The following is a 26854-nucleotide window of genomic DNA, read 5'->3' as shown; positions in this document are numbered from 1 at the left end:
CAGGGAGAGGAGTGCTGGCCTGTTTTTGCTGGCTTTGCTGTTAAACCCACTGGCAGTACCGGAGAAGAGGCACTGCCACCTCCTGTTTACACGGTGCAATAGGAAAGCGGAGGCTGGCAGCGAGCTCAGCCCTGCCAGGCTGGGGGGAGCAGCAACGCCTCCAACACTGATCGTATTGCTTATATCCACTGAAATCCACCTTGTTCCACGAGGGGGGGGAACAAGAAGGGGCTTTGATGGTGCCCTCCACGCCAGCAAGAACAGTCAGCTGTTAATCCAGCTCCTTGTAGCCCAGAGTACTTGTTTACAAGCATCACAAGGACACCTCTGCACTGTGGGACTGGGAGGCTCCCACTCCCTAAAGGTGAGCACCCGCTGCCACCCCCGCAGGCCCTCACTGAGAGCCGTCAGCACAACCCAAGTTAGGCAGCAGTAAATAAACAGCAGGACAAACCACAGACCCAAAGCAGACTTTAATACATTTGTATGTTTATTATTTCAAAGTACAGTATATACATAAGGTATAGCAATATCTTCAAAAACTTTATACAGAAACAGGTATCTACAAAATTAAACCAATAGACATTCTGTGTATATTTGGATGACTTACACACATATACTGGAAGATTCAACATAGTTTCAGCTAGGACACGAAAACGGGAAGGAAATGCCCATCCATCTTGGAAAAGCTCTAAATACCACCCAGCTCCCCCTGCCCCGCAGCCATCTGCCCATGGACAGGTGGGACACGGTACACCTGATTCCTTGTGCCACCTACTGCTGGTATGCAGTCACAGTGCTTCCTGCTGACAGCAGGAAGGGTGAAGATCCTTTTCTGACAGGCCTTGTTCTCTGAGCCCCTCCTAGATTCAGACACCTGATGCACTGGAAGCCAGAGATACAGTTTCTTTTTTTTTTAGTTATGAACCAAACCATTGTAATGAGAAATATTCCATGAGAGACACTGCAGGTGTTGCCAGCAACAAGTAAAGATAAGGAGAAAATATCCAAGGAAGAAATCAATCTCCATTTTTCTGGACACTATAATTAAAAATATTGCACAAGTCTACATGGCAGAAAGCCAGTGATTTGTATAGCATAAAATGGTATTCCTCAGGTCAGAGGGTCTGGCTTCATTCAGAAAATGAAAGTTCTGAATTTTACAGAGAGTAGAAAAGCATAGGCAGCTTTCTTGTAGGGTCTCTAACAACATCTGTATGTGTGATGTTCGAATTAAAAGAGCACCCTGAGTATTTAAGAAACAGATGTTTAAGCCTGTAAGACACAACTAGCTTCAAGCTTGGAATTTTCAACAGCAGCCTGTGGCAATTACACATCTAATGGACACTGAATTTCAGTGACAGGTAGGTACCTAAATGCTCCAGGCTGCCTTCATAATTAGTTTATCTCTAAAATTCAGTTTATCGGAGGACAGTTTTCAGTTTCAGGTTCATAATGTAAAGATTCCAAAACAAAGATAAGTGGAATGTGATTGCAAGCAAGTCTTGCAGCCACTCTGCACCAGCTGGTGTTCACCTGTGTGAACCACCCCAAAGGAACACATTTTTCCACAGAAAGTGTTCTCTTTACGTGCACCAACAGTATCACCCTCCTGACAAGTAATCCCATGGAAACCACAGCACCTGGCCTGCCAGCAACATTTTATGGCTAATACATCACTGCCTCTCAGAAATGAGGAACATCATCAAGTAAAGTTGCTGGCTGACCCCATCGGGTATTCATCACATTCTGGGCTAACTAGAGAGTCATTTGCCATTATGCAAGCTAGAATGACATTTCCATCTCTAACAGATGTGTTTCAAGTAACACCTGTAGATGACAACTTTGGTCCATGAAAGTACCGTGCACAATAAACAATGTGATAATTTTTCTGCTTTGTGTGTCTCCATGACCAAGGGAAAAAAAAAAGTCTGAAAAGTTACTAGTGCTACAAAGAGTAAGCAGCATTGCCAGCAGGGCAGGAGGACAGCTAACTGGGTTTCTCAAATAACTTAAAAGGAGAAACAACCATGCCAAAAAGAAATAAGAATTTCCACATCATTGCACTGATTCCATCTGCACCACACCTCTCCTTCATTCACACTGTACACCTGGAGAACATACATTAAATGATTACAATATTAACATGGTATCTAAAATACTGGAGTCATTCAGCTGAACGCCTGAAAATATCTGGAGATCTGGTACATTAAAGCATGAAAACACAAACATACAAGAGCCAAGCTATGTTTTAGCATGCAAATTGTTCTAAAATACTTTCTTCTCAGCAGAAGATCTAGCTCAGTCACAAGCAACTGTCTGTTCACTTCCTGGAAGCTGGTGACAAATCTGCTCCAGCAGAGCCAGGTATTTTCCTTTTTACATCACTTAAACAACAGTAAAGCAGAGGTAGTCCCATGACTGGACTGGTCCAAGTTCCCTAACACTTCAGATAACCATTGCTCTCAGGAATTAGAAAAATAGATGTATAAAAACCCACCCAGATTAAAGGCTTGCAATTTCTACATAATGCTCGGTCAGGTTTTAAACAATTTGTTCCCACTCTCCCTTTCTAAAGAGATATTTGATCCTTTGACACAGAAAGGACCGGTCATCCCAGGCTCTTGAAGTCCTCTGGACCACAAACCAGGTCTTGATCCCGCAAGGACTTTCAGAGACGCCTATTTTTAAAGTAATAAGGAAATCTCATTGTCTTGAACCAAACTATTCAAACCAAATCAGGCCCTTTTGCTCTGTGTGTTTCATGACAAAGCTCAAGCAACTCAGTGGCACCTGAAAATGGAGTACACACCCCTACGTCATTCATATGTGTAGGATGCAAAAGGTGCCTGCAGTAAGACAGATTCTTACAACCCCCCCCCTTCTGATTAAAATAGCTAAAGCACTCCTATTGTAAATGTACAGGGACTCTGTTTTCATGTCAATAGGAAGTTCAAGTATTTAATAAAAACCTGATGTATATATTTACACTGTAATCTGATCTATTTATTTTGGTCAAAAGGCAATAGATACAGAAACTATGCATTTACTGCTGCAATAGAGATATTTCAGATCCTGTATATTATTTATCCTGGAATTAAAATGTGAACATGATGTTGTGACTAACCCAAATTTTGTCACCTTGATACTCTTCCTCCATAACCCTCTCAGACGCTGAAGGACTAAATAACAGCCCTCAGTTTGTGCCATTTTGACCAACTAATTCTTTACAACAGTAAAATCAAGGAGTTGCACAGATTTCTGTGCCACTTTCACAGTCCAACAATAGATTAAAATCCCATTTAAATATATTTCTTATTTTTTACCACTACTCTCATTGACTGGTCTAGTCACAGGTAATAAGAAAAGTTAGTTAGCTTCCATTTGTCTTTGAAACAGATGCAATCACCACGTCTACGTGTACTTACGGAACAGTGGGCAACTAACACTCCTACTTCTTAAATGCTGTTAGTTACACAGAAGCTCAGAAATCTTTATTAACCAATTACTTGATATCAGACTTCTTTAGATCCATATGCCTAAAGATCAAGGGTTTAAAAGATTTGTTGAACTGACATTGGTTTCAATTACATGTACTCAAGACCTAAATCAGAAAGCTTCTTAATCCCTTAGTTTTACTGTTGTTTCACTTCATTTGAATAAAGAAACCGAGCAGTTGAATGTTGATCTAAAGCAGAAAATATGCAATATCGTGGCCCCCACTTAAATCCCAAAATTTTGTGACAGAGCACTTTTCCATGCATATGTCAAAAATGCTTAATCAACCTAAGGATCAGAAATAATATGCAAGAAAGGAAATAATGTCTGAAAGCCCTTAAAGCTCAGTAACACTGGATATGTTCAAAAGCAACTAAGACATAATTGGCTTTATTTTTTTCAAGCTCCATCGTTAAGAGACTGATTAATTACACAGTGAAGAAATTAAAATCTTACAGCAACTCACTCAAACGTAGTATGCACTGCAAAGCATCTGTATGTCCTTTCAAATAAAAGTTCTAGATAAATGTAGTGTGTAGTGAAATTCAGCAGCTCCTCAGGCTGGAACTGGGTTGACAGAACCACAGTGATGCCAAACCCTGTCAATCTCTCACACAACTAAGCCTCTGTGGTCAAAGCCTTTTTTTGCAAAATACCAGATGCTTGTGCTGGCAGGCAAAGTGTAAAAAACAGTGGTCTGTAGCACCTGCCTTTTCTGCATCTTCATGTTGGTTAGTCCATAGAAGTTTTAGTTACGTCTGCTTTATTCTCTGTTCCAGTTCATGCTTGTGTTTAATAAGCCGTTCTATTTCTGTTCCTAGAGTTTGAAGGTTTTCCTTTGAGGGGAAAAAAAATGATAGGGCAAGTTATACATGGAAAAGGAGTCAATCAGCACAAAATACACTAATAAGTCAAAATTACTGTTTATGTCAGCAGGTTGATACTTTCAAGTACTCAGAACAAATGCAAATGATTAGACAGAGTGGGAGAAAACCAAGCTCACTTCAATAAAGGACACAAACCTCTCAGCAAGTCTTTTTCTGCAATTACTAATATTCTACAGGATGTCTAGAAAGTACAGCATTCAAGGGGAATTATAATTACAGGAAGAGATCTCCAACTTCTGCAGAACACTGCAGTCCAGCTGGCAGCCTGCACACTGTTTTCCAGCCTGACTCATTCCCTTGCAGCAGAGGTGCTGCCCCAATAGCTCAGGAGGGTACCCAGGTGCTGGTACAGGACCAGGCAGGCAGAGCCCATGCTCCTGGCTCCATGTGACTGGGGCAGAGCACAGAGAGACCCTGCCCTGCTGAAGGCCTAGGCAGGCCAGACTTTATTTCAAGCAGCAACCCATCAGTGCACTGTACTCCAAGGGTCCCAGACCAGAGGTTCAGCATGGATCATGCCACGTAACTCTCTGGTTAACCAATTCACAATGAGCTGACTTCTGAAAAGCCTTTTAACTCCATGCATCTCTGAAGGCAGCATCTCAGAAGCACAAGAATGAAAGAACTGGCATAGGTACTCACTTTCAATGTAATGTTTTTCAGTAATGTATCCTCTAACACAGCCTGTAGCTTCCTGTTTATCTCTAAGGAGAGTTCCAATGTGAGACCACTATCTGCAGGATGAGATGTGTACAAAGATGCCATAATCCCACCCCGTCTACTCAGGTGTACTTTGTTGAAGTCAGAGGCCTCTGATGACAGTGTTCCAGCTTCTTCCCGCAAAATGTAACTCTGAATAATTCTGGGGAATAAAAAAATAAAAACAACAACATCACAGTGTTACGTTGTTGTGAAAGGCAGTGAAAAGTCAGACACTGAAGTAACTTCAGACTCTTGTCATGAGTAATTTTATTTACAAGCAGTACTATATTACTAAAAAGACAGTAAAAATTTACTCCTGCAATTTCAAAGTCAGAGGAAAACCTGGGATACCAAAAGTGATAGAGGAGATGCTGGTAAGATGAGGCACTATAATGCACAAGGTTTTTCTTATTTAGAAGTATTCTGAAAAGCTACTGGGACAAAAAAGGTACTTAAAAAAGATGTCTCTACTTTTCTTTGCTGAAAGATTCCAGACAGAGAATCTTAAGCTTTCTATATATGAGACAAAAATTACAAAGTCTCTTCTCAGGACTCTTCCCAAGCTGTGATCATGTTCTGTGAAATGGGACCAGATGGGCATAAATGTATGGAGTCATTAAGCAAGGGCTATTCTTAACAGGCAAGTGCACTTTCCAGAGGAAGGCATATGCCATCATTCCTTCCCCTCCTAACTAATGTTCCAGACATTATCCTGTAAGTTGATTTCCATTTAAGTGGAATCTTGTCTCACATGTTAACTACTGACCACCTTTGGCTCAGATACATTACTTCTCTGATACATATGCCAGACTACCATCTGGAGTTATGCAGATTCTCCTTCCAAAACACTTACAATCAGCACTCTTTTAAGCACAGGAAAAGAATGGACTCTTCTGTTAGCCAGTGGCAGTAGTCCACCTCAAATCAGCCACCTAGTGACCATTTTGCTAACAAAAACCCACCTGCAGCAGTCTATTCCTCCTGAAAAAATTTAGTAATAGTAATAATTGTCAAAAACTTGGCAATTACTATAACTGCCAGGGAAAGATAAGGAAAAAAACCCCAAGACTAATCCTACTTTTAAAATCTACTGTCACTGCAATATTTTTATTATTTTTAAACATTTTCCTTTAGACAATAACTTGTCTTACATAAAATCCAGACTATTTATCTAGTACATCAGCTCAACACTGACAAACTGTATGAACAGAACACAAAACATACTTTGTTTTTTTCCTGATTTCCTCCACCAGTTGTTTAATGTGATCCTCCATAAACTCCATCTTCTCATTTTTTCGAGCATGTGCCTTCTGTAGCCTCAGTATTCTTTCAACCAGGACAGACTTGTCCACCTCTGGGAAGCTATCCACAGCTACTGAAGATCCAGTATTCTCAGGTGACCGATCCTCATTGCTGCTGCGCGCGTTAAGGGACCCTGAAACACACGTGTATTTGTACAAATTCCTTTTGCATTTATTCCAGAAGTGCCCCACCAGTGCAGTGCACGCATTCATTGTTTCAGGAGCTCAGGATGTTTTCTTCAGGATGTCAGTTTCCCTTGTATGTTAGTGGGGTTTTCTATAAACAATCCTTACACCAGCACAGGCTGAGACAGCAGTGCAGTCCCCTTTTATGGGCGTACTTCCTTTAGCCTAAGAGTGCTTCCTTCAATAATGCTTCTTCCTGCTTAAATACCTTCATATTCATTAACTTGGTACAAGATTGAGCTGATTTTAAATATATACATTTTGGAGTACACTAAAATTACAACACTATGAAAACTGGACAGACTGACAAAGCCCTACGTATAAACACTCTGCAGCACCAATCACTTAAAGCTTGAAGTACTTTACTTTCTGTTGTTCTTCTTTCTAAGCATTTGTCTCTCTCATACAGTGACGTTACAGGACACTTTGACAAAACAAAGCCCACTTAAACCCCAGAGATACAAAGGAAGGAAACAGATGTCATTTTCAGTGCTGAAGATCACTGTTCTAGTTCTAACCAGATAGAAAGTAATGAATTTTACACAAACCCACTGATGCCTCTAATGATGTTAATTGATTTATCATTTACACAGTTGCAACTGTCAATATGGCAATTAAACAATGCTGGAAGCCACTGTTCTTTTTTTTTTTTTTTTGCCTCTGGCAGCATGTGAAAGGGTCCTGTATAAACTGGAGTCCTCTGAGCTTCCTCCAAACATAAAAGCAACAAAATAAAACAGATAGGTATTTAAAAAGAACTGAGATACATAAACATTACACTTTAATATCTTAATAAGCACCTACAACTGCAGTCAGCCAAAGCATTTTGGTGCTTAAAGGCTATTTTGTCAGCTTTACTGGGAGGCTGCCCACACACTGCATATGCACAAACCACAGAAAGAGCGAGGCTCATGGCAGCACATCATGGCAGCTGTACTAAGATCGAAAGGTTATTTTGGCAGCCCTGCTATGTGCTGTATTACCTGATGAACTGGAACGGCTCCCCATGCTGCTGACTTCTTTGTCATAATTACCATTTTCAATCTGATCCAATTTCCTCCGTGCTAAAAGTGTAACAAAGTGATGGTTACCAATAGCAGATTAAAAACTAAAAATTACAGTGTTACCCAACATACAAAAACTCTAATCCTCTACCTGCACTAATTTAACATGGCTTGAAAACCAAAAGATAATGGTAGTAACTAAAAATAAAACCCAAAACCAAACAGCTGCCCATCTCTCTCCATCCCTGACCACGAAGCACCTGAATGTATCATCCGCCACAACCCCTAAACACTGCAGCCAGTTGAAACGGGTAATGTCATACATAGGATTAACTGGGAACAGTAAGACTAAATTTGATTTTATTTTTGATTAGGACTGCCATGTAAATAACTCCTGAATGGAAGAATGGCAGCTCTGTTCCAGCATCTGATAACTGTATCACCACGGCCAGCCCAGTGCAGTACTTGTGCCAGAAGCACTACTCATTCAGCAGGGATCAAGAAGGAAAGCACACAGCTGTTCTTTTATGTACAAAAAGGGGCATGGAACTTGTCTTGCACAATGCCAACAGGACATCTTCTTTAAAACACATTTTAAACAGATTTGATTACCTTCAGATCTATTTGCATTCAGAACATATGTATTATTGGGTATTTGATGGCTTCTATTTATACAAAAAGTTAGTCACCAGTCCCTCCACATCCAGCTTTTAAAAACTGAAGTGTTCTAATGTACTAAAAAAATAACTGTCACCAGCAATTCCTGATACAGTCAGCAACTAGGAAACTTCTAGCAACTTTTGAATATACTCCTACACAGACTAGGATCCATATATACCCACAGTGACATTTCAGTAGTCACATACATCATAACAAAGACCAAGCTCTTTTGCAACAAATCTTTCATTTTAGGTCTAAGCCCACTTCAAGAGTTACATTTAAGACCAAAAATTGACACAAAGGTCTGTAAGTGCAGTTTCCACAAGATCTAACTTGTTCACTCACTCTTGTTAGGGACAGGGAGAGCTTGAAGGGTGACACTCAAGCAGTGCACACACACACACAGACAGCTCTCTACCAGACACTGTGAAGGGATTTACAGAGGGGGGCTGACTCATAACTGAAAATAATTTCCACCTAGCTGAAGTTGTTTTGTGAGGTCTTTCAGGTTTGCTGCGTGCTTGCGCTTCTGGGTAGCCAGGTCATCCTTGAGCTCATCCACCTGGGTCTTCAGTGCTGCTCGTTCCTCCTGCTCTGATGCCACCTGGGTCTGCAGCGTCTCAACCTCCAGCTTCCGTTGATCCTCCTCCTTCTGTAGCTTGGTGGCCTGAAAGTGTGATTTTATTTTCAGTAATCTACAAAAACATTCTAGCCTAACCATACTGTATGCTCAACAGCTCTAACTGCACTTTTCAACTCAGAATCTTTCACATTTTACAATTATTATTTAGGCTGAACAATAGCCCTGCAGATGAATAGTAAGATTCCTGAACTATCTCTAAAACATATGGATGATAAAGTACAAAGCCTTGCAGAGCTGTACAGTACAGTCACATTACCTTCCATGACACACTAAGTTTACTAAAAATCACATTTATCTCATACTACAAACAAGACCTGAGAAAGTTTACAGTAATAAATTTCACAGGATATTACAACCTTTCATTTGTTTCAATGACAGCTGCACAGAGAACCACTCTTTACTCCCAGAAAGAGCAACACAATAACACCTCCTCATTCCAGTGCATTGCACCTCAGAATTTCTTTTCCTTTAGGAACATGAGGTGTTCATATCCCACTGCCACTATTCTACCAAATTGGCAAACACCATGAGAAACTGCAGTCAGGTAAGCAAAGACACAAGGTGGTATTCATGTGGAACATCTTTATCTGTATCAGACATCTTACTAGTGCAAAAATCAAGCTGCACACTGTACTCACCAGATCATCTTTAGTCTGTTGAACACATTCCAGCTGATTCTGCAGCTCTCTTTCGCTGTAAGAAAGCTTATCCAACTGGCTCTGCAAGGAATTGTTTTCAGACTGAAGCTGTGCATTCTTACTGGTTAATTTTTCAGTGAATATCAATAGCTCAGATTCTCTTTTCCGACTACCTTCAATGTCCTTCTGGAGATCAGCAACCAGAGAATTGAAACCATCTATTTCTTCCTTTAAAGCATTGATTTCTTGTTCATCTCTGTCAAAACAATTATATCTTATTAGGGATAACTTGAGCTTAAAGACATGACATCTTATTGAAATAAAGGCATTCAGGTCAAGTTCAAAGAAGGCGGGGGAACAATTAGTGACCCTGGGGCATCTGTTAGTCACTGGATGATTTTAAATGTCAAAGTTTTCACTTCATGACATGCTGCAGTGCACCCCACAGAAGGACATGCAGGCATTAGCTCCCTTCAAGGAAGAACATCTCTCTATATTCAACTTCCTGAGCTTCAGAACAGGGTACAAACAAAACCCCCAAAACCAGATCCAGCAGGTAAGAGAAAGGTCTGCAAAGGTGGCCTTTCTGTACGACGACTTGTCTTCAAGAGATGCGGATATACTCCAGTTCTGAGCTTCTCTAGGCAGTAGTACAATGATTTCTCAAACATCCTTATCCAAGCAATGCAGCTCTGAATCAAAGGACCTATCTTACTCCACTATCCCTCCCCCAAAAATTAAGTCCCTCCCTCTACAAAACAAGTTTTTGTTTTTACTGAAACACTCCCATTAGGACACTTTTGATCTATCACATGCAATCCATTTGACTGAAAAATGCTGTATCTTCAGTTATCATCAACACTTTAGAGAAAGTGATAAGATCCAAGGTATTGCACCCTGCCTTTAAAGTCCTTTTAGGCTAATTCCATCTTTCTGAAGACTTAAGGTTGATTTATTTCAGTCATTTGTGCTGCAATCTCACCTATAGCTCCCATTTAAAAATCTATGCCAGAAGGCTATGCTTATATTTTACATTTTCAAATATGTTGTTTCATCATGACAGGAGAAATCTATGTCTACAGTCAGGGTTGAACCAGGCAAAATTAAATGTTTAGACCATTCTAAAAGAGATCTCTAGCTTATCCTTCAAGTTTGCCAATGAAGGAGACCAGGGAATGCTGCAGGTGATCAGTATCCAGCTCAGCCATAAAGTTCTTCCCAGCATTCAACCTAAAATCATCTTGCTCCACTGAACAAGGATAGCTGAACATTCCCTGTATAATACAGCCTTTTATACATTTCAGGATGTTTGCCTTCCATCTTTTCTTCCCTAGCCTAAAGAAATCTGCCTCCTCTATTTTTTTCTCATGAAGGAAACAGGTACGATTTTGTGTGAATGAAGATGAAATTCCTTCCATTTGCTTCCAAGAAAATGAAGGGCAGTTAAGTTTATTTATTCTATAAAATAATAGGTAAAAAAGGCAAAATTCCAGGATTTCTCTTTCACAGATGGTAACAGGAATTTACCAGTCCAAGTTTTAAATCTGTGGTTGATATTGCACAACTTTACCATTCTAAGGAGTACCAAAAACGTTAAAATCTTTTAAAAGGGAAATAAAAGACAATATGAAATTTGATGTAGCAATAATAAGTGTTGTATGGTACAGATACTGAAAAAAAAAATCCAAATTGAATAGGAATGAGAGACAGATATTTAAGCATGTCTCAATTACCAAGAGGAAAAGATAACTGGAAAGACACATTTGTAGTTTCACACTTTGATCACAGTCACTTGAATTCATTTGACAAGATTCCAAGTGAAAAATAACTGTTACTGATCCAAGTGTAGGCTTCAGTCGTCTCTCATTCATTGCAGTTTCCCTAGAAAGGCTGATGACATGGTGACAATACAGCTGACCAGCACACAGTAAATGGAAAGAGTTTAATTGTCTAAACCCTTAGGAAGGCCTATAATTACTGAAGCGTTTTTCAGTGATGAGAATTGTTTAACAGGACAAGAGGAACCCATGCAGGTGGTTCTGCTTAGCTGACATTTATCTATCTCCATGTATGCAACACCACTAGAACCAGCAGAGTGGAGAGCATTTGTATATCCTGGTCCATATGTACCACACAGAAACATGACTATGCTCAGACACTCCTGAACTGTGCATGAGTCCAACCCTTCTCCGAGATTATTTCCCTCACATTCTTCAATGAGCAAACTTTGACACAGCAGAATGAATTCCAGTCCATTAGAAATACAAGTGCTCCATACTGTCTGAATGCAGCATCTGTCAAGCACATAAAATTCTTTTCATTAAATACTTTCCTTCATCCATCACAACTGCACATTTGTGAAGCAATCTATTTCCCAGTTTAGTTGGTTCTCCCCAATCTTTCAATAAAAGAAGCACTTGGCAGACACCTAAAAGGCCTAACTTCCTATGCTGGAAATCAAGCACTTCTTATTCTAATAATGAAAGACACTGAATTAGATTTATCAATCTCAATCCCCTTGTTTTATAAGAGACCACCAAGGTTAATCTCAAGTATTAGCAATACTGATTTAAATTAGGAAAACACTTAAATTAGGACAGGAATTCTTCAGATTACAATCCATTTTAAAGCATCAATAACTTCAATAAAGAAAACACTTCCATATCTCAGATAATCTTTTAAGTCATTACTCAAAGGCACAGCTATACCTCTGATGTTGATCCTGTAGGTGATCTACAGTTTTGACTCTGTCCAGTAAATTCTGAATTTCAGTTTTCTGTCTATTTATTATTTCTTTATACTTGGATAATTCGTCTTCTGTTCTTAAACGCTCATCCTCTAGACACTTTACCTAAACAGAAAAAAAAAAAAAAATCAGAAACTATTTAGTCTCAGAAACTTCAGAGGTAAATTATTCTGATAGTATGTCTAGACTGTTGTAAAAAGCTCACGTGTTAATTTTTTGGTGGTTCCAAGTAGCTTAGAGCAATATCCCAAAATATTTCAGATCAAATACAGTCAGAAAAATAAACAAAAGAAAACAAAAAAATGAAACAACAAGTGTGATTAACATTAGTTTGGTCCAAAGACTCAAATTTACCAGCCTAATGGACCAGGATCCACAGACATCATCTTTCTCCAGTTACCAAGCCAACCCCTTATTTCCTTTTTTTTTCTGCAGTCCTACTGAGCTAACTTCCCTGCTCTGGATAAAGTGACTGACACGCTAATCTACAGACTGTCCACAAGTTATAGACAGCATATACTCCTTACCAGAGGCCATATGAGACTTCTAGTCTCATGCCAGCCAGTAGAAGTACAATTAATAGACTGAATGTAGTCTTGTTCCAAAACCCAACACTGTGCTTCAGCCCCACTGCAATCCAGCACAGCACACGTTACCTTTGTTCTCAGTGTCCGAAGCTCATCCATGCCTTCCTTAAATGTTCTCTTCAGGTCTTCCAGTTCTTTTATTTTGGCATGATGCACCTTTTTAAAGGGTGAAAAGTTCATTGAGAAAACTAAATGTACAATGGCACCTCAAAAAAATCTAGGCCAATACAGGCCATTCCAACAGCTGAGGAGGCTTGAGGCAGCACAGCTAACCCAAAGGGTTGGTTTACGTCTTCAAAAAGCAAAGTAAAACCTCAAGTTTCTTTATTCTCTGAACTGAGAAGAAAAGGGATTACACACACTGGTTTTAGGTATACAAATGGCTAAAACCAATGTCTATGCCACAACAGCCCCTGGGGAAAGTTCCAGGCAGACTGACACTTGGTCAGTTCTGAAGATGGCATATGCATATTTGAGCTGTGAGCAGGTACTACATCATTAGAGAATTTCACTGTTAGATTAGCAAATCTCTTCACAGAACAGAGGCTGTTCCTTTTCTCTCCTTGCCATATAACTTGCCAAAATATTGGTCAGACAAAGGCCTGCCTATCATCTGAATTTGTGCTTTAAATTACAGCAACATTCATGTTTATAAATGAAAGAGCATATATTTCATGTTCATTATACCGTATTTTTCTCCTAAATCTCATTTTAAAAAGTTAATCCAAGGTAGTATCTGAAAACATCCTCCTAAAAGCAGTGCTGGAGGCAGACACCCGGAATGCAGTATTAGGCCAAAAGAACCCAACAGCTCCAAACCAAAGAGTTTGGCAAAAATGTATGCAGCTTAAAATAAGATTCTCAAAACTAAAATCTCATGGAATTCTTAACTACTAAGTTACCAATTGTGTGGACTCCACACACCACATATTTACCTCCAGGTGATCAGACTTCTCCTGAATTTGTTTCTCGAGTTCTCCTTTAGTTACTCGGAATTTTCCATCCAATTCATTTGATTTAATTTCTTCTGATTCCTAAAGGGATTGAGAAATATATGTAGAGTTTTAGAGCTCTATGTTCTCATTTCTAATACTATGAGTGTACAGACAGCTTTTCATATCACTTAGTCTTTCCTGCAGATACATATCTAATTATCCTGAACATGCCAAGAGAGACCCCCACGCCACATACCAATCAAGACAAACATTTTCCCTTTTATTCAGCAACTTTCCATTAAAGAAACCAGGCACTATTCATCTCAGTTTGTGGCTTGCACATGATAATTCTTCCCTGCTACAGCCTAAGATAGAAATGGACGAAAAAGAAGACTCAGACACTAAACATTAATTTGACCTCCTAAGAAAGTGTACCTACTTGATAGGATTTTATCATTTCTTGACAGTTTATCCTTATCTGATCTGCTTCTTCTTTTGCTTCTGTTAATTTTGTCATTGCATCTTTAAGACGTTCTTTTGTTTCCTATAAAACGAGTAATAAAGAATGGGTTAAACCCAGTTAAACCTGTTTATCTAATTAATCTAGGAAGAAAATTTCTCATAATAAAACTTTCCTATTTCAGTCTGGAAAGAATTAACAAAACAAAGAGTCTAACATTACTTTTCCTCTTGTTTCCATTCAACTATTGCTTTATGCAATTTCACTTGTCCCAACACTGAAAGCACAACAAAATGATCTCTTGCTTGTGTTCCAAGATGATAGATTTTCAGATGATAGATTTAACTCTATCTCTTAAAAACTAAACAAAGATGACAGTTAATTCAAACAAAAAAACCCCCGACAAGAAATTAAAAGTTTATCACCAGATTAAACAGAATCTCCCATACATACTCCCCTCACATCCTTTCAACATTTCCATTTCAGTATCAGTATCTCTCAGAGCACTATTCTGACTCTTGCTGCAGGTATTCAAATTAAACAAAAAAACACTTTAAAAATACATTTTAATACTATATAAATAGTAAACAGTATAACAACTACATTACTCTGACTATATTTTCATGTCATGGTATCAGCACCGCTTCACTGACCTTGTGTGAATCCATTTCTGTTTTCAATTTGTTCTGAGCCCATTTTACTTTGATAACATGAGAATTGATTTCTTCTTTCAACTTTTCTATTTCTCTGTTGAGTCGAGTGGCTTCACCATCCTACAAAAATGTCATAGGTTTTACTTTGATTTAAATCATCCAGTGTTCCTACAACAAGACTCCTGTTTAAGTGTCAAGCTGGGGTTTTTTCCTTAATGTCTGGATTTTGCAAAATCATGCACATGTTTGAGAATGCCCAATAATGCTGTGGTCCATAATCCAGGGGAAAAAAAAAAACAAAATAGTGCTTTGGTTTGAATACCAAGGTAAGGTTGCATTAGTGTTAGTGTATGTTAACGTTAAATATCTGTCAAAAGACAAAGCACAGTCTATAGTTCTGATCTCCAACATTTCTTATGAAAGCTGCACAGTCCTCTTTTTGTTCTTTTATTTTTTTGCAAAAGGATGAGGTTCAAAGTGGTAAGGTCATACATTATACAAGGCTACAGACAAAAATCATGATGCCAGTGAAATGGTGTTACCAACTATGCGGGTGCAGGCGTGTGAGCACTGACAGCAAAACCTCTGCAAGTCAAATCAGTAACCTGTGCCAAGAAAGGATGTTAACAGAAACACACTGCTGGTGTAGCCTTCTAGATCATCAGTATCCACAAACTACTGCATCAAGCCAAATTTCTTAACTGTATTCCTGAAGTAACACTCTCATCTTGCAAATAGAGTTTCAAGCAGCACAATGAGGGCAGCACAACTCCTGTAGGGCTCTAGTGTAACGTCAGGAATTACAAACATAGACAATATGTTAAGTTCTGTTTAGTAAACCTGAAGTCATGCTCCCAACTTCCTAGTCATATGAGAGAGAACACAAAGGTGATTTTTTTTTTTTTTGTTTCAGAAGCATAGTTTTTAGTACTTTTATTAGGAGGTATCCTTCAGTGCATATTATAATTGCTCAGAAGAGGCCCAAATATAAGTTTGGTGACTAGTCATTTATCAATTTTTGGATCTTTCAGATGAAATAGAATTGCAAAACACAGCTGTGAAGCACAATACAAAAAGACGTGAATAATTTAATAGTTCTCTCTCACTGCTTTCTAAAAACAAAAAAAAGGCAAATTTTTGGAATTGGGCCTGAAAAATCCTCTTGCTTTATTATTACTTTTTAGTATTACAAAAGAGGAAGTCCAGAGTTTAAACACAGAAAAACAGCAAAAAAACCTGCAATAATTTAATGGCATTGCAGCCTTTAGAAAAAATCCAAACAACCTACAAATTACCTCAATATCTAGACATCTGCAACAAATAGTCTTTTCAATTTTGTAAAAAAAAAGAAATAAATATCCGTAATGTTTCACAAATTAATATTCAGGGAAATATTAAAAGGAACTTCAAAAAGATGATAATGAGAACTCAGTAACTTCTTCCCCTTCACTCGGAGGAAAGGTGCTTTCACAGCTATACAGCAAAACCAAATGAAAGCAGGTTTCTTTCACCAGCTACAAGAGCAAACAAGTGATAAGGTTGTTCTGACAGCGCTTTTAATCATTCACTCCAGTCATGCAGCAAAACTTAGCATACCTTAGTTTCATAGAGCTGGTGCAATCTTCCTTTTTCCTGAGAAAGTTGTTTGATTTTATTAGTATGCTTTTCTATTTCTTTGTTTGCATCTCTCACTTTTCTCTCAAGGATCTCCTTTTCTTTCCGGAGGTCAAGTGACTCCTTCTCCCCTCGGACGTATTTCATCACCATTGTTTCCTTCTCATGGCGTGCTTCCTCACATTTCTTGTTTGCCTTGAAAAATACCAAAACAGAATGAATCATTCTTGTATTTCATAATTAACTTTTGTAAGACACTACTGGATATTTTCAGTATTGCAGTAGAGTAGCATAATAAGGCAGGACTCAAAAACTCCAGTTTTGCAAAGATTACCATTAGATCCCTCTTAAGCACTGCAATGACACATACTTCTAATGGTGAATATGTGTCTAAGGAGCTGCAGCTTCACACCTAAACATCTCAAGTGAGTTATCAATACATCAGTAATTTGGTATATAATTTGTTGTTTCAGAAGGAAGGAAGTGTATTTGGGAAGTTTTAGTGATAAAATAATTTTGCAAATACTCAGTACCAGTCCTCTGTCTTCCCTCATTCACATGCCAACTGCACAATCATTTTCCAGTGGACTATATTGCAGATGGCTTACTTTCAGTGACTTATTTTTATAGATTCCCTTCACCCCAGCACTAACAAATTCTGTTTCAAATTAGGGAAAAAAAATAAATCACATACCAAGCTTTAGAATGCATTCAACAGAGAAAATACTGGCATAATATGATATGAAGAAGGGAAAAAAAAAATCTCAGTAATACATAAAGACAAAATAACAGCTTTGTGCTGGAGTTGAGAAAAATATTAAATTTTTGATAGCCTGCCTGAAAAAAAGCTACTTCCAGCTTTTAGCTCCTTTTGAATCAAATTCAGCTTAGAGGTAAGAAAAATGAGATTTCCTTGAGGGCTAAATTCCATACATATAAAAATACAAATTTTTAAAAAGAGTTATCAGGCTCTCTATAGTGTTAACTGCTATTTGGAAATTCACTGATACCAGTTATCAAAAATGCATGTTTAACTCTAATTCCAATTTTGGAAAATTTTGCCCTACCGAGTGATCCAACATGTTTCCTACAAGAACCAAGTTCTTTCATTAGACTTTCAATAATTAAAGGTTTTCTATATCACCTGTTCCATTCGAAAGGCCATCTCCTTATGCAACTGTTGAATAGTATTTTTGGCTGCTGCATCCTGAGTTACAAGTTTGTCTTTACTAGCTTTCACTTCTTTATTAAGCTCTTCTATTCTTGCTTCCAGCTGAAAGACAACATTATGATATAATTACAGGGAAAATAACACTTTGATCATGTTTTATACAGGCAGGAACATTTCACACAAAATTAGATGCTTCAACAGATATTTACCTGTATTTTACACTTGTCAAGATGCAACTACCCATATCAACCATCTACTTTTGCATGACAGTACAAGCATGAAAGATGTCACTTCTCATCTTCAGTGAGACTGAAGATGCATCAAATCAAGTAAAACACAAGGCACAGTAATTTACTACACAAAAAACCAGATTGACAGCAAGTGCTGAGATGCCAGAGCAGAGCTGGCTGCTATCTGAAGTTGCTTCACCTTCCGCCCTTTTTTTGTTCCTATTCCTTGTGCCATGTCCTTCACCTTGCCAGCAAAGCAGCCATGCATCCATACTGAACTGGACTGGGAATTAATTCATTGAAAAATGAACTCAGCAAATGAAGAGGACCTTAGTCATTGTGCTGGCACTCTTTTTAGCCACCTGGTGAACCAAATCAGAGACCTGATCAGGATGAAGAATAATTACCCACGTTAACTGGAACACTTCCCAGAACGTGTTCGCTGCCAAGTCATGCAAGTCCAGTAGGAGCAGCATGGTGGCTACATAAAGCTGTGATACTGCCCAAACCTTGTTCAAATTGTGCCTAAAGATTATCCCCTTGTCCCAGGGGAAAGCCAACTCACCAAGATTATGGATTTTTGTTTGCTTGGGGAGAGAAGGGGCAAGATCTCAGGGTCAGTGTCTTACATTTTTGTGCAATTCCAAGCTGCTACATAACAGGCAAGAACCACCTAAAACGCTTCTGTTACTGCACCATGACCTGATCACACTCTGTTGAGCTTTTCAAATTCATCACTGGCCATACAAGAAGTTTTACACATAAAAGCATGCACAGTTTGCTTGGAGCTGCTAGTGCAGCCAAGCTTTCATTTACTTGAAAGTTATCAGAAAACACTAATTCAGAAATTCAAACAATAAAACACTCACAATCACAAATGAGAAAGCTCAAGTGTATCACAGCAATGTATCTTACAATTCCAGGAGCTATCCAACCACCATATAAAACTATTACACTCCAAGACAATATTTTCTGAAATTTCTTGCAAGCATGTAATATGACAAACTCCCTCACAAATGCTTTTTTTCAGAATGGGATAAAGCAGTTGCTGCATGATATACCTTCATGAAATCATACAGTGCTATCATGGAAATACAGACTAAAGAAAATGAGTGAGCTGCTCATACTGATTTATTCAGGCACAAGCAACTCTAATTAGTAGCCTGAAAATAAGATCTTTCAATTCCATTTTCAATCACATCACGGATTTTCAAAGACTCTTTGAAATTAAGCAAACTACAGACAGACTAAGCTTCTAGACACATTAATATATTCCTCTGGAACTATAAGCCTGACAACTGTTTTGTGAACAGATTTCTGTGTGATGCAGACATTAACAGAGCAACCTGACAACCAGGATAGTCACCACTACTTTGACAAACAGAAATTAGTATTTTAAATACTATCTCTTGCCAGATTTCCAAGATACAATCTGTAATCAGCTGGCCAACCAACTGTAGGGATATCAGCAGATAGGTTTGTAACACCTGATGTGATACCTTTTATTCCCACACTGAAACCAGCCCACACCAATGCACACACCATGTTCCTCTTTGGCCTTTCATGGTTCTAACAAGTCCCTGAGGAAATGCTTGTATACAAAGTCAGTTTATCCAAAGACACTAAAGGTTTTCAAACAATTTCTTGAAATAGAAGAGCAGAATTATCCTCTTAAAAATTTCAGAATAATATGCACTGGCATCCCTTCCTTCTTTGTGCTACCAGGGATCATGTCTTATTAAACAGTGGCAACAGTGACACTATATACAGGTGAGATACTAACCAGCACTTCTGTTTTGTTATCTATACCTGCTTAATAATGCTGAGGTGCTGCTTTTCTGTTTCTGTTCGTTTTTTCAGCTCATCTTTTAAGTTGTCCTTTTCTGAGCAAATTTCCAAAATCAGTTCCTGATGTTTTTTATTTTCTTTAATCAATCTGTAAAGAAAAAAAAAAAGAAGAAATTAAAAACAAAGTACATCAGTTTTTTTGTTGTTTGTTTTCAGTTTTGAGATACATGATTTTTGCTCTTCGATCTGCAAATTTTATTGGGAAGCCAGAAATCCTAATAAAATTCATGAAAGCCTTACAAAAAACCCCTCAGAATAATTTTATGCCTGTGAAACTTAACTCCAAACCAGCAAGCAGCATCTTCCTTGTGAGGAAATTGCTTTTTTCCAGCATTTTGGAGTTGTTGTGATACAGATGACATGAGACATCTGGTAACTCTCTGAAACTCCAGAGTTATCCATGTTAGTAATTTTAAGGTACATGTAAGACAGTAACTTCCAGTCAGACAGTTCCACCAGACAAATGTCTGCAAACACGGAGATTTTATTCACTTAATGAAGTGAATAGTACCCAGAGTGCCCCTGGAAGTTCACAGCCTGGTAAGAAATGGAATCCTGATTCTTTTAAGTCCTAAGTAGGTATATAACAAGTGTCATGCTCATGCTTCTTATAAAACTCAATTTTTAGCAATAGTTCCAGTTTAGCTCAGCTGTTTGAAGCCACCACATACCTAGTTTGACCTTCTAGCATAAAACTCAGAAGTTACATTATCAGACTGCTGAATAAAAGGTCTCAAATATATTTACATGTTTGCAGATCTGTTAGATGGTGGGTATTTTAGACCACTAACTGCATGAATTTGTGGAAGGCATGCATTTACCTGGGAGAAAATATTTAAATATCCCTTTACACATATATTTTCATCTTTAGCTCCACTCTGTTGAAAAAAAAAATTTCTCTAAACAAACTAATCTCCTAAATTATAAGGAAGTAGAAACCAGTGAAAGACAGCTTAGCACCTGTGATCTGGTTTTGATCTATTAATGAATATTCCAGGATTACAAATTCTTAATTTATGCCATAGCTCCTCACATATATATTTAGATCTGATCATAGGAGAGAACTTGGCTATTTTCAGAACAATGTTACAAAAAATTCTGCTGATCATAAAGTCAGGGACAAAATAAACACAACCCAGAATACTCTTTGGACCAACCATGACATATTCCACAGCAGTTTTACACTCTTCAGGTGACCTCAAGAGTCAAATGAGTTCAGCTGGAGAGACCAAACATATATTTATATAAAAAGCCTTCTGTGTGTATACATAACATGTATATATATACATAAACAGTTGTCTTTAAGGAAGTAATTGGTCCACGGCTGAAAATGCTGACCTGTCTGAGTTTACCTTAAACAAGTAAAACTCATTACCTCATGAACTCCTGGAATTACAGCTATCTACACACCCATCCCTTCAGATTCCCACTCTTCCTCTGTAACTTCTCAATGTTTAACTGTGCATTCTCATGCCTTCCTGTCATCAATTGACTTTCCTCACATTTATGACTTCTCAGGTTAACTGGTGAAGTGCAAGAGAACATTTTCCCTATTGGGACTCTCCCTCTATCTGGTTTNTCTTCTGATGTCCTCCCATATCATGGTATTTGAGAGCTTTATATGAAAAGCAGGACACTCATTTCCAGCTCTGGGAAAAGGAATAAATATGAAATTAGAGGCTACATTTTGTTAGCAAAAACACCCGAACATTTTTAAGGAGGTAACAAAACATGAAACACCAAGTAAGGGATCATGAAATCAAGCTTTTGATGAACAGAAATATTCTTCATGTTGTACATCCTGTCTGGTAGAACTATTAAGCCCAGATCATTACAGCAAAGTTTATAAGCCATGTACTTCAGAAGCTGTCCAATAAAATGTGGGAAGACATTGGTTCATCTATATATGACACTTCCAACTCAAAGAATAGTTCTCAGCTGATTAACAGCTTTGCTGGATTATGACAAGAGATTGAATATTACTTGAAAAGGAAACAGGCAATTTCAAACATAAATAAAATGCACATTGTGGGAGTCAGTACTTACAAAGATTCATTTCTCCCAAAACACATATGCACTGAACGAATCCTGGACTATCTGTATTTCGCCATTACTTTTACAGTATTTAAGCAATTCTAGACATTGGCAGGCTATTCAGCGACACAGTTGGCTATTCAGTTCCTGCCAAATTCTGCCAGAATTCAGATATCTAAGCACACGCTTTTATTTACAAGTACATACCACAAGTAAAAATAATTCCTCGCTTAGAGAATATAATTAGAAAAAGCTCATTAACTATCCTTTTAAAAACTCAAGAGACAATTTGCTTCATATCAAAATGTTAAATGCAGTTGCACACAACACACAGCCGAAATTGTTCAGTACAAACCTTCAACTGTGATGAGCATACTCACTTTTTTATAGTTTGTTCTTGCTGCAGGTATTTGTCTTGCACACATTTTTCAAACACAGCCAAAGCATGTTCACCCTTCTGCACACCATTTGGGAGTTTTCGCTCCTTTGAAAAATCTGTGGATAAGAGTTCAGATTCTATTTCCTTTAGCAAATCCTCCTGTGAGGAAGTCTGATGTATTGTGGAAATAAGCTTCTTTGTGCAGTCTGTGTCGAAAGGGCTTTCTAAATAGATTTTATCGCTTGATTTTTTCACGAAGTCAGACTCCTCCCTTATATCCTGTAATATTTCCATTAATGATTGTTCAGTCTGGTTCATTTTTTGATTGTGTTGTTCAAGTTCTTCAGTAGGTAAATGTTCTGTTTTCGTGGAGCCTTCTACCTTTCTTTCACAGCAGGTATTGGCACAGCAGTCTGTCCCTCCACTCTGCTGCTCTCCTTCTGTTGGGCCCCCATTGCTGCTTATGCCAACAGCTGCTGAATCCTGATCTGAGGGCAAATTCGATTCCCTTTCCAAGACACTAGCAACATCTCCAGTATAACTGATGCTTGAGCAGTCCTCCATTCCAGATGTTTTATCACACTTCTCATTATCTGGGGTCTTGAAAGAGGCATCATCCGGCAGACTGACTGACTCCAGTGTGCTTTGCATTTCCAGTAAATGTTCCTCCATAATCTTCCTTCAGAAATCTAGATGTGAAATTCATATTACACAATATATTATATTCACAGCCAAAAGAGACTGAGGGGAGATAAAGGTTACTTTATAAGTAAAATTCAAAGTGTTATGTTAAGTGTTATGCAGAGTTTGTTGCTCTTTCAGCACAACTTTTAAGTAAATGCTCCAATATTAAGTTTTTCTAAAACAAGGTGAGAAATCAGGGATAACAAACAGCAATTAGTGAAACAGTAAATGCCAAGACAATAAAAACACCAGATTTTTAGAATTAATAATTCTACCATTTAAATCCACAAAAATTCCAAGTAATCACCTCTGAAAAGCACTTCAGACATAAAATGACAAAAAAAGTAACCATCTAGAGTCCTACAGCTTTCACTTTCCTACAAATTATTTGAAAGCAACAATATGTCTTGACTTACTAATTTTTACAACATAGGGTGACCTCCCCCCCCAGCCAGCCAGAATATTCAACTTCCTTACTGTCACATCCTCACTCAGCAGTCATACAGCAAATGTGTGTGTACCCAGGAACCCAAGGGAAAGGACTGGGGGAGGATGGGGGTGAGATTCTCTTTTCCCATCTGCTTTCAAGAAACCAAAATCCCCTGTGGAAGAGCACAGATGGTCTGTGGCAGATCTACTCTCTCAAAAAGTAGCTTGCAGAGCAAATATTAGAAGACTTGAAAAGCTCTGCAGAAAGTGTTCTACTAATAGGACACCATCTTGAGATGCCAATAGCCAGAACACTTATGGAAGAGCCTGGGTATAACACTGTATCTTCTTTTTCAGGATTTCCAGATGGTCAGGTGCCTGGTAAGACTACTGGCAATTTTAGCAAGCACAAGAAGCCCTTATTTCCATTAGGAGAAATTCATTACCGCAATCCTAACTTTTAGATGCAACCCTATCCCCCTATACTGGATAAATTAGGCTATTTATAAACAAAGCGAATTCTTCATTTATAAATTCAACTCTGCTATTCCAACAGTTGTCTCAAAGAAAGCAGTAACCTTGCCACCTTGCAACATCAAACTTGTTTTCACCCTTGCCTTCTCATTTGTTCAGCTCTCCCTCACACAGCCACACAGTCCAAGTCACTCAGCTCCATGCTCCGTGCCCTGCCCTTTGCCTCAGTCTGAAAGGAAACCCCTTTGTACTGCTTGGCTCCACTCCCCCTAGTCCTGCCTTATTAGCCAGCATTCCATACTAAGGCTCACATCGCTAAAGCAGAAGGATAAGTAGGTCCCATTAGGTCTGTCACTAATTGCTACCACTATGACCTTGCACTATTAGGTATAAAAATCAGCTAAGGAAAGAAAGCAGTACCTTCAGCCCAGCTGTTTCTACCAGAAAATACCATCACACAAAACATCTACCACCAAGATCTGAAACCAACAGCTGAGCTACAACTGCCACTTAATCAACAAGAGAAAAGCATATGCAAAAACTGAGCATATGGCTGAGAGTACGAAAGGGAACACGTCATGACTGGACAAGAGTCACAAGTAATCAAACAAGAATTAAACATTTATTAAGTAACATGCAAACCACTTTTCCTTTTTGGTTTCAAAGCAAAAAACCTCAATGCCACAATCTCTAACTCCGTACAAATCAACATGAACAAATAGTAAGGGACAGGTACAAATGAGAATAGAGAAGGGGAATGAGAGAATTTTACAAATACATCTCCAATAATTAATAAAATCCTTGATTCCTCTTTGCTTCAAATGATTTATGTTTAGGTCAACACTGGAGACAAGAAATCCATCTACTTGATTTGTGCAGTCCAAACAAACGCTCTTTTGGAACCTATCTCATCTCTGGTAACTTCTGCTAGTAATGAAAGCTCACAGTGCACTACTGATATTCTAAAACAAAAAAAACCCCAACTAACAATCTCAATGTGTAATCAAAAGAATGAATACTTTTTTTTGCAGTTATGCTCAGTTTGATAGTAGCAGAACACGTTAGGTCCTACTTAATTAAAAAGCCAGTAAAAAACAATGCTTTGAGACTGGTGCACTTAATACAGTCAATAACCATAAGATAATTTGCAAATGATACAGTTAAGATGGAAGAAAATTTCACCTTCTAGTAAGTGTTCCCTCTCATCATAGGTAGTTTATTATCCATTCAGCTGTAAAAGAACTATTATATTAGCATAAAGCATAAGCATATTTTTTTCCATAGCAGTTACTCCAGTCTAAGTTCTTGCTGATGCTTTCTATAGAATGATCAGAGGGGTTTTTAGCTTATTTTAAGCCTTTTATAAAGTATCTTCTAAAGCGTTATAAAATCTCCAAAAACATGTAGCTGTTTGATGTACTACTGCCTCAACCCTGCTCGTGACTGCCCAGCTGCTGCAGTTCACCACTTCCACAAGAAAAAAGTGGTAGAATCAGATACATGAACTTCTATGTTGGTTGTTATACCTAAAATTTCCCCTCCAGTCAGCAAACTGGGTGGTGTGTATCTTCATCTGAAAGTAACAAGTGAAAAATACATCCCTGTTAAGAGAGCACATTAGGGAGGTCGCTAAGTTTTCTTATTGTGTTACTTCCTTCTATAAACAACACTGTGAATTAAAGAGAAAGATTAATCTACATGGAAGCAGAAATACAATTATTTGCACAACTCAATTAGTCACAGAGCAAAAAAAAAAAAAAAGCCACCTACTCTATATCCATAATAGCTTACAGTTAATATCAATCATAAATAAAGTGCAGGTTTCGTATCAAATGTAAGAATTTGAGCAGTGATTATACCAATTGGTTAAAGCGTGAAAAGTAAATTATGATTCAGTGTTCCCTACAGTCCTACTTGAATTTTCAATAGCACCTAGAATAAAATTTACTACATTAAGTTCCCAGTCTTTCTGATTCCAATACACTGCATTTTAGACTTATCTGTTCAAATCTATCTGAATCGGTTCATGACATAGATTTTTTTTTTCCTACTGTCACTGAATAGTATTATTTTTTGCATTCTAATTACTAACTTTTAAACAGAAACTGAACTTAACAGTTGACCACAGGATTATAATTTATATTCACATCAGAAACATCCAGACAAAGACATCATGTGGAGCAGTGCAAGTTCACATTGATATTCAAATGTCTCTTGAACATCCAAAGTTTGTTGTGCCTCCCTGAGGCAACTGAGTATAGCAGATACCTCCTCTGTAATGCCAGAGACAGAAAACTGCAGTAATTCTACTAAAGGAAAGGCTCATGGCTTTGTAAGCAAAAGGTTTTGTGTGAAAGAAGCTTGAAAGGATCAACACTGCCAGCCTAGCACTAGCTAGCTGAAATGAGACATGCTAATATCTGACTGTTTTACATCAAACACACAAATATAGCAAGTTGCAGATACTATTTGGACACCAGCTACACATTTGATAGCAGCTCCATGCCTTTCCAGGTTTAATATCAATTGTCTATCACCCTACTCAGCCTTACAAATGATTTTTCCAAAATCAGGAAAGTACTAAGGTTAAGTAATATTGCACTTTAAGAAAACACAATAGTTTAGTGCCTGTTATGTGATTTTCAGAAGGCATCAAAAACAATCAAAAAAGGTAAATCTTGACTCAAGCAAGTGAACTAGTTTATGTAATGATATGTTCAAACATCAAACAAGCACACAGTGTGTTGATTGACAGCAAAGTGCCAGGTGAGCACTGGATGACCTTCTTGCACTGTTTTGCTAAGCTTTCACCTTCAACCACCTGCTCTGCTCCTTCCTCAGGGCTGATGTTCATCTTAACAATACAGCACAAGTGTCTTGTTCTTAATGCCCTCCATGTGACGTTTGTCTCACCCTCACAGTGTATGTCCCTTCTGCTCCCTATGCCACAGATAATGTAATCACTACCAAGTCAGGTTAAAAGCCCGAGCGGGAACTTCTCCAACTGGCATTTTGAGATCAGCCCAGCCCAAGCTTGCTTGCTCACATACCGTGAATAACTTCCATCTATCTAGTGCAGCATGTGAAAAGC

The 26854-nt window shown here is 38.2% G+C and overlaps 2 protein-coding genes across 4 annotated transcripts in view; one reads left to right on the top strand and one right to left on the bottom strand.

Moving 5' to 3' along the window:
- The window catches only part of ADRB1 (adrenoceptor beta 1), a 34237-nt gene extending 29216 nt beyond the window's left edge, over nt 1-5021 (top strand). Inside the window, exon 3 of the mRNA XM_017804035.1 lies at nt 4435-5021. Coding sequence (XP_017659524.1) covers nt 4435-4439 — 5 coding nt within the window. The 3' untranslated portion in view covers nt 4440-5021. The remainder of the gene's footprint in view (nt 1-4434) is intronic.
- Nucleotides 470-26854, bottom strand: part of CCDC186 (coiled-coil domain containing 186) — a 36126-nt gene continuing 9741 nt past the window's right edge. For 2 of the 3 annotated variants that reach the window (XM_017804030.1, XM_017804031.1), the window contains 15 exons: nt 22178-22865; nt 19725-19851; nt 17659-17787; nt 16497-16709; nt 14901-15020; nt 14227-14331; nt 13788-13886; nt 12922-13008; nt 12228-12370; nt 9520-9775; nt 8716-8905; nt 7558-7638; nt 6312-6522; nt 5028-5247; nt 470-4334 (listed from right to left, as the gene is read on the bottom strand). In XM_017804030.1, the coding sequence (XP_017659519.1) occupies nt 4251-4334; nt 5028-5247; nt 6312-6522; nt 7558-7638; nt 8716-8905; nt 9520-9775; nt 12228-12370; nt 12922-13008; nt 13788-13886; nt 14227-14331; nt 14901-15020; nt 16497-16709; nt 17659-17787; nt 19725-19851; nt 22178-22848 (2736 nt within the window). In that variant the 5' untranslated portion in view covers nt 22849-22865 and the 3' untranslated portion in view covers nt 470-4250. The remainder of the gene's footprint in view (nt 4335-5027; nt 5248-6311; nt 6523-7557; nt 7639-8715; nt 8906-9519; nt 9776-12227; nt 12371-12921; nt 13009-13787; nt 13887-14226; nt 14332-14900; nt 15021-16496; nt 16710-17658; nt 17788-19724; nt 19852-22177; nt 22866-26854) is intronic. The other variant, XM_017804033.1, reaches the window with a different exon arrangement.

The sequence above is a fragment of the Lepidothrix coronata genome, unplaced genomic scaffold (assembly GCF_001604755.1).
Source record: "Lepidothrix coronata isolate B3197 unplaced genomic scaffold, Lepidothrix_coronata-1.0 Scaffold8, whole genome shotgun sequence".
In the NCBI taxonomy this organism is placed as follows: Eukaryota; Metazoa; Chordata; class Aves; order Passeriformes; family Pipridae; genus Lepidothrix; species Lepidothrix coronata.
The sequence above is the reverse complement of the archived record's forward strand: the minus strand, read 5'-3'. Positions and strand labels throughout refer to the sequence as shown.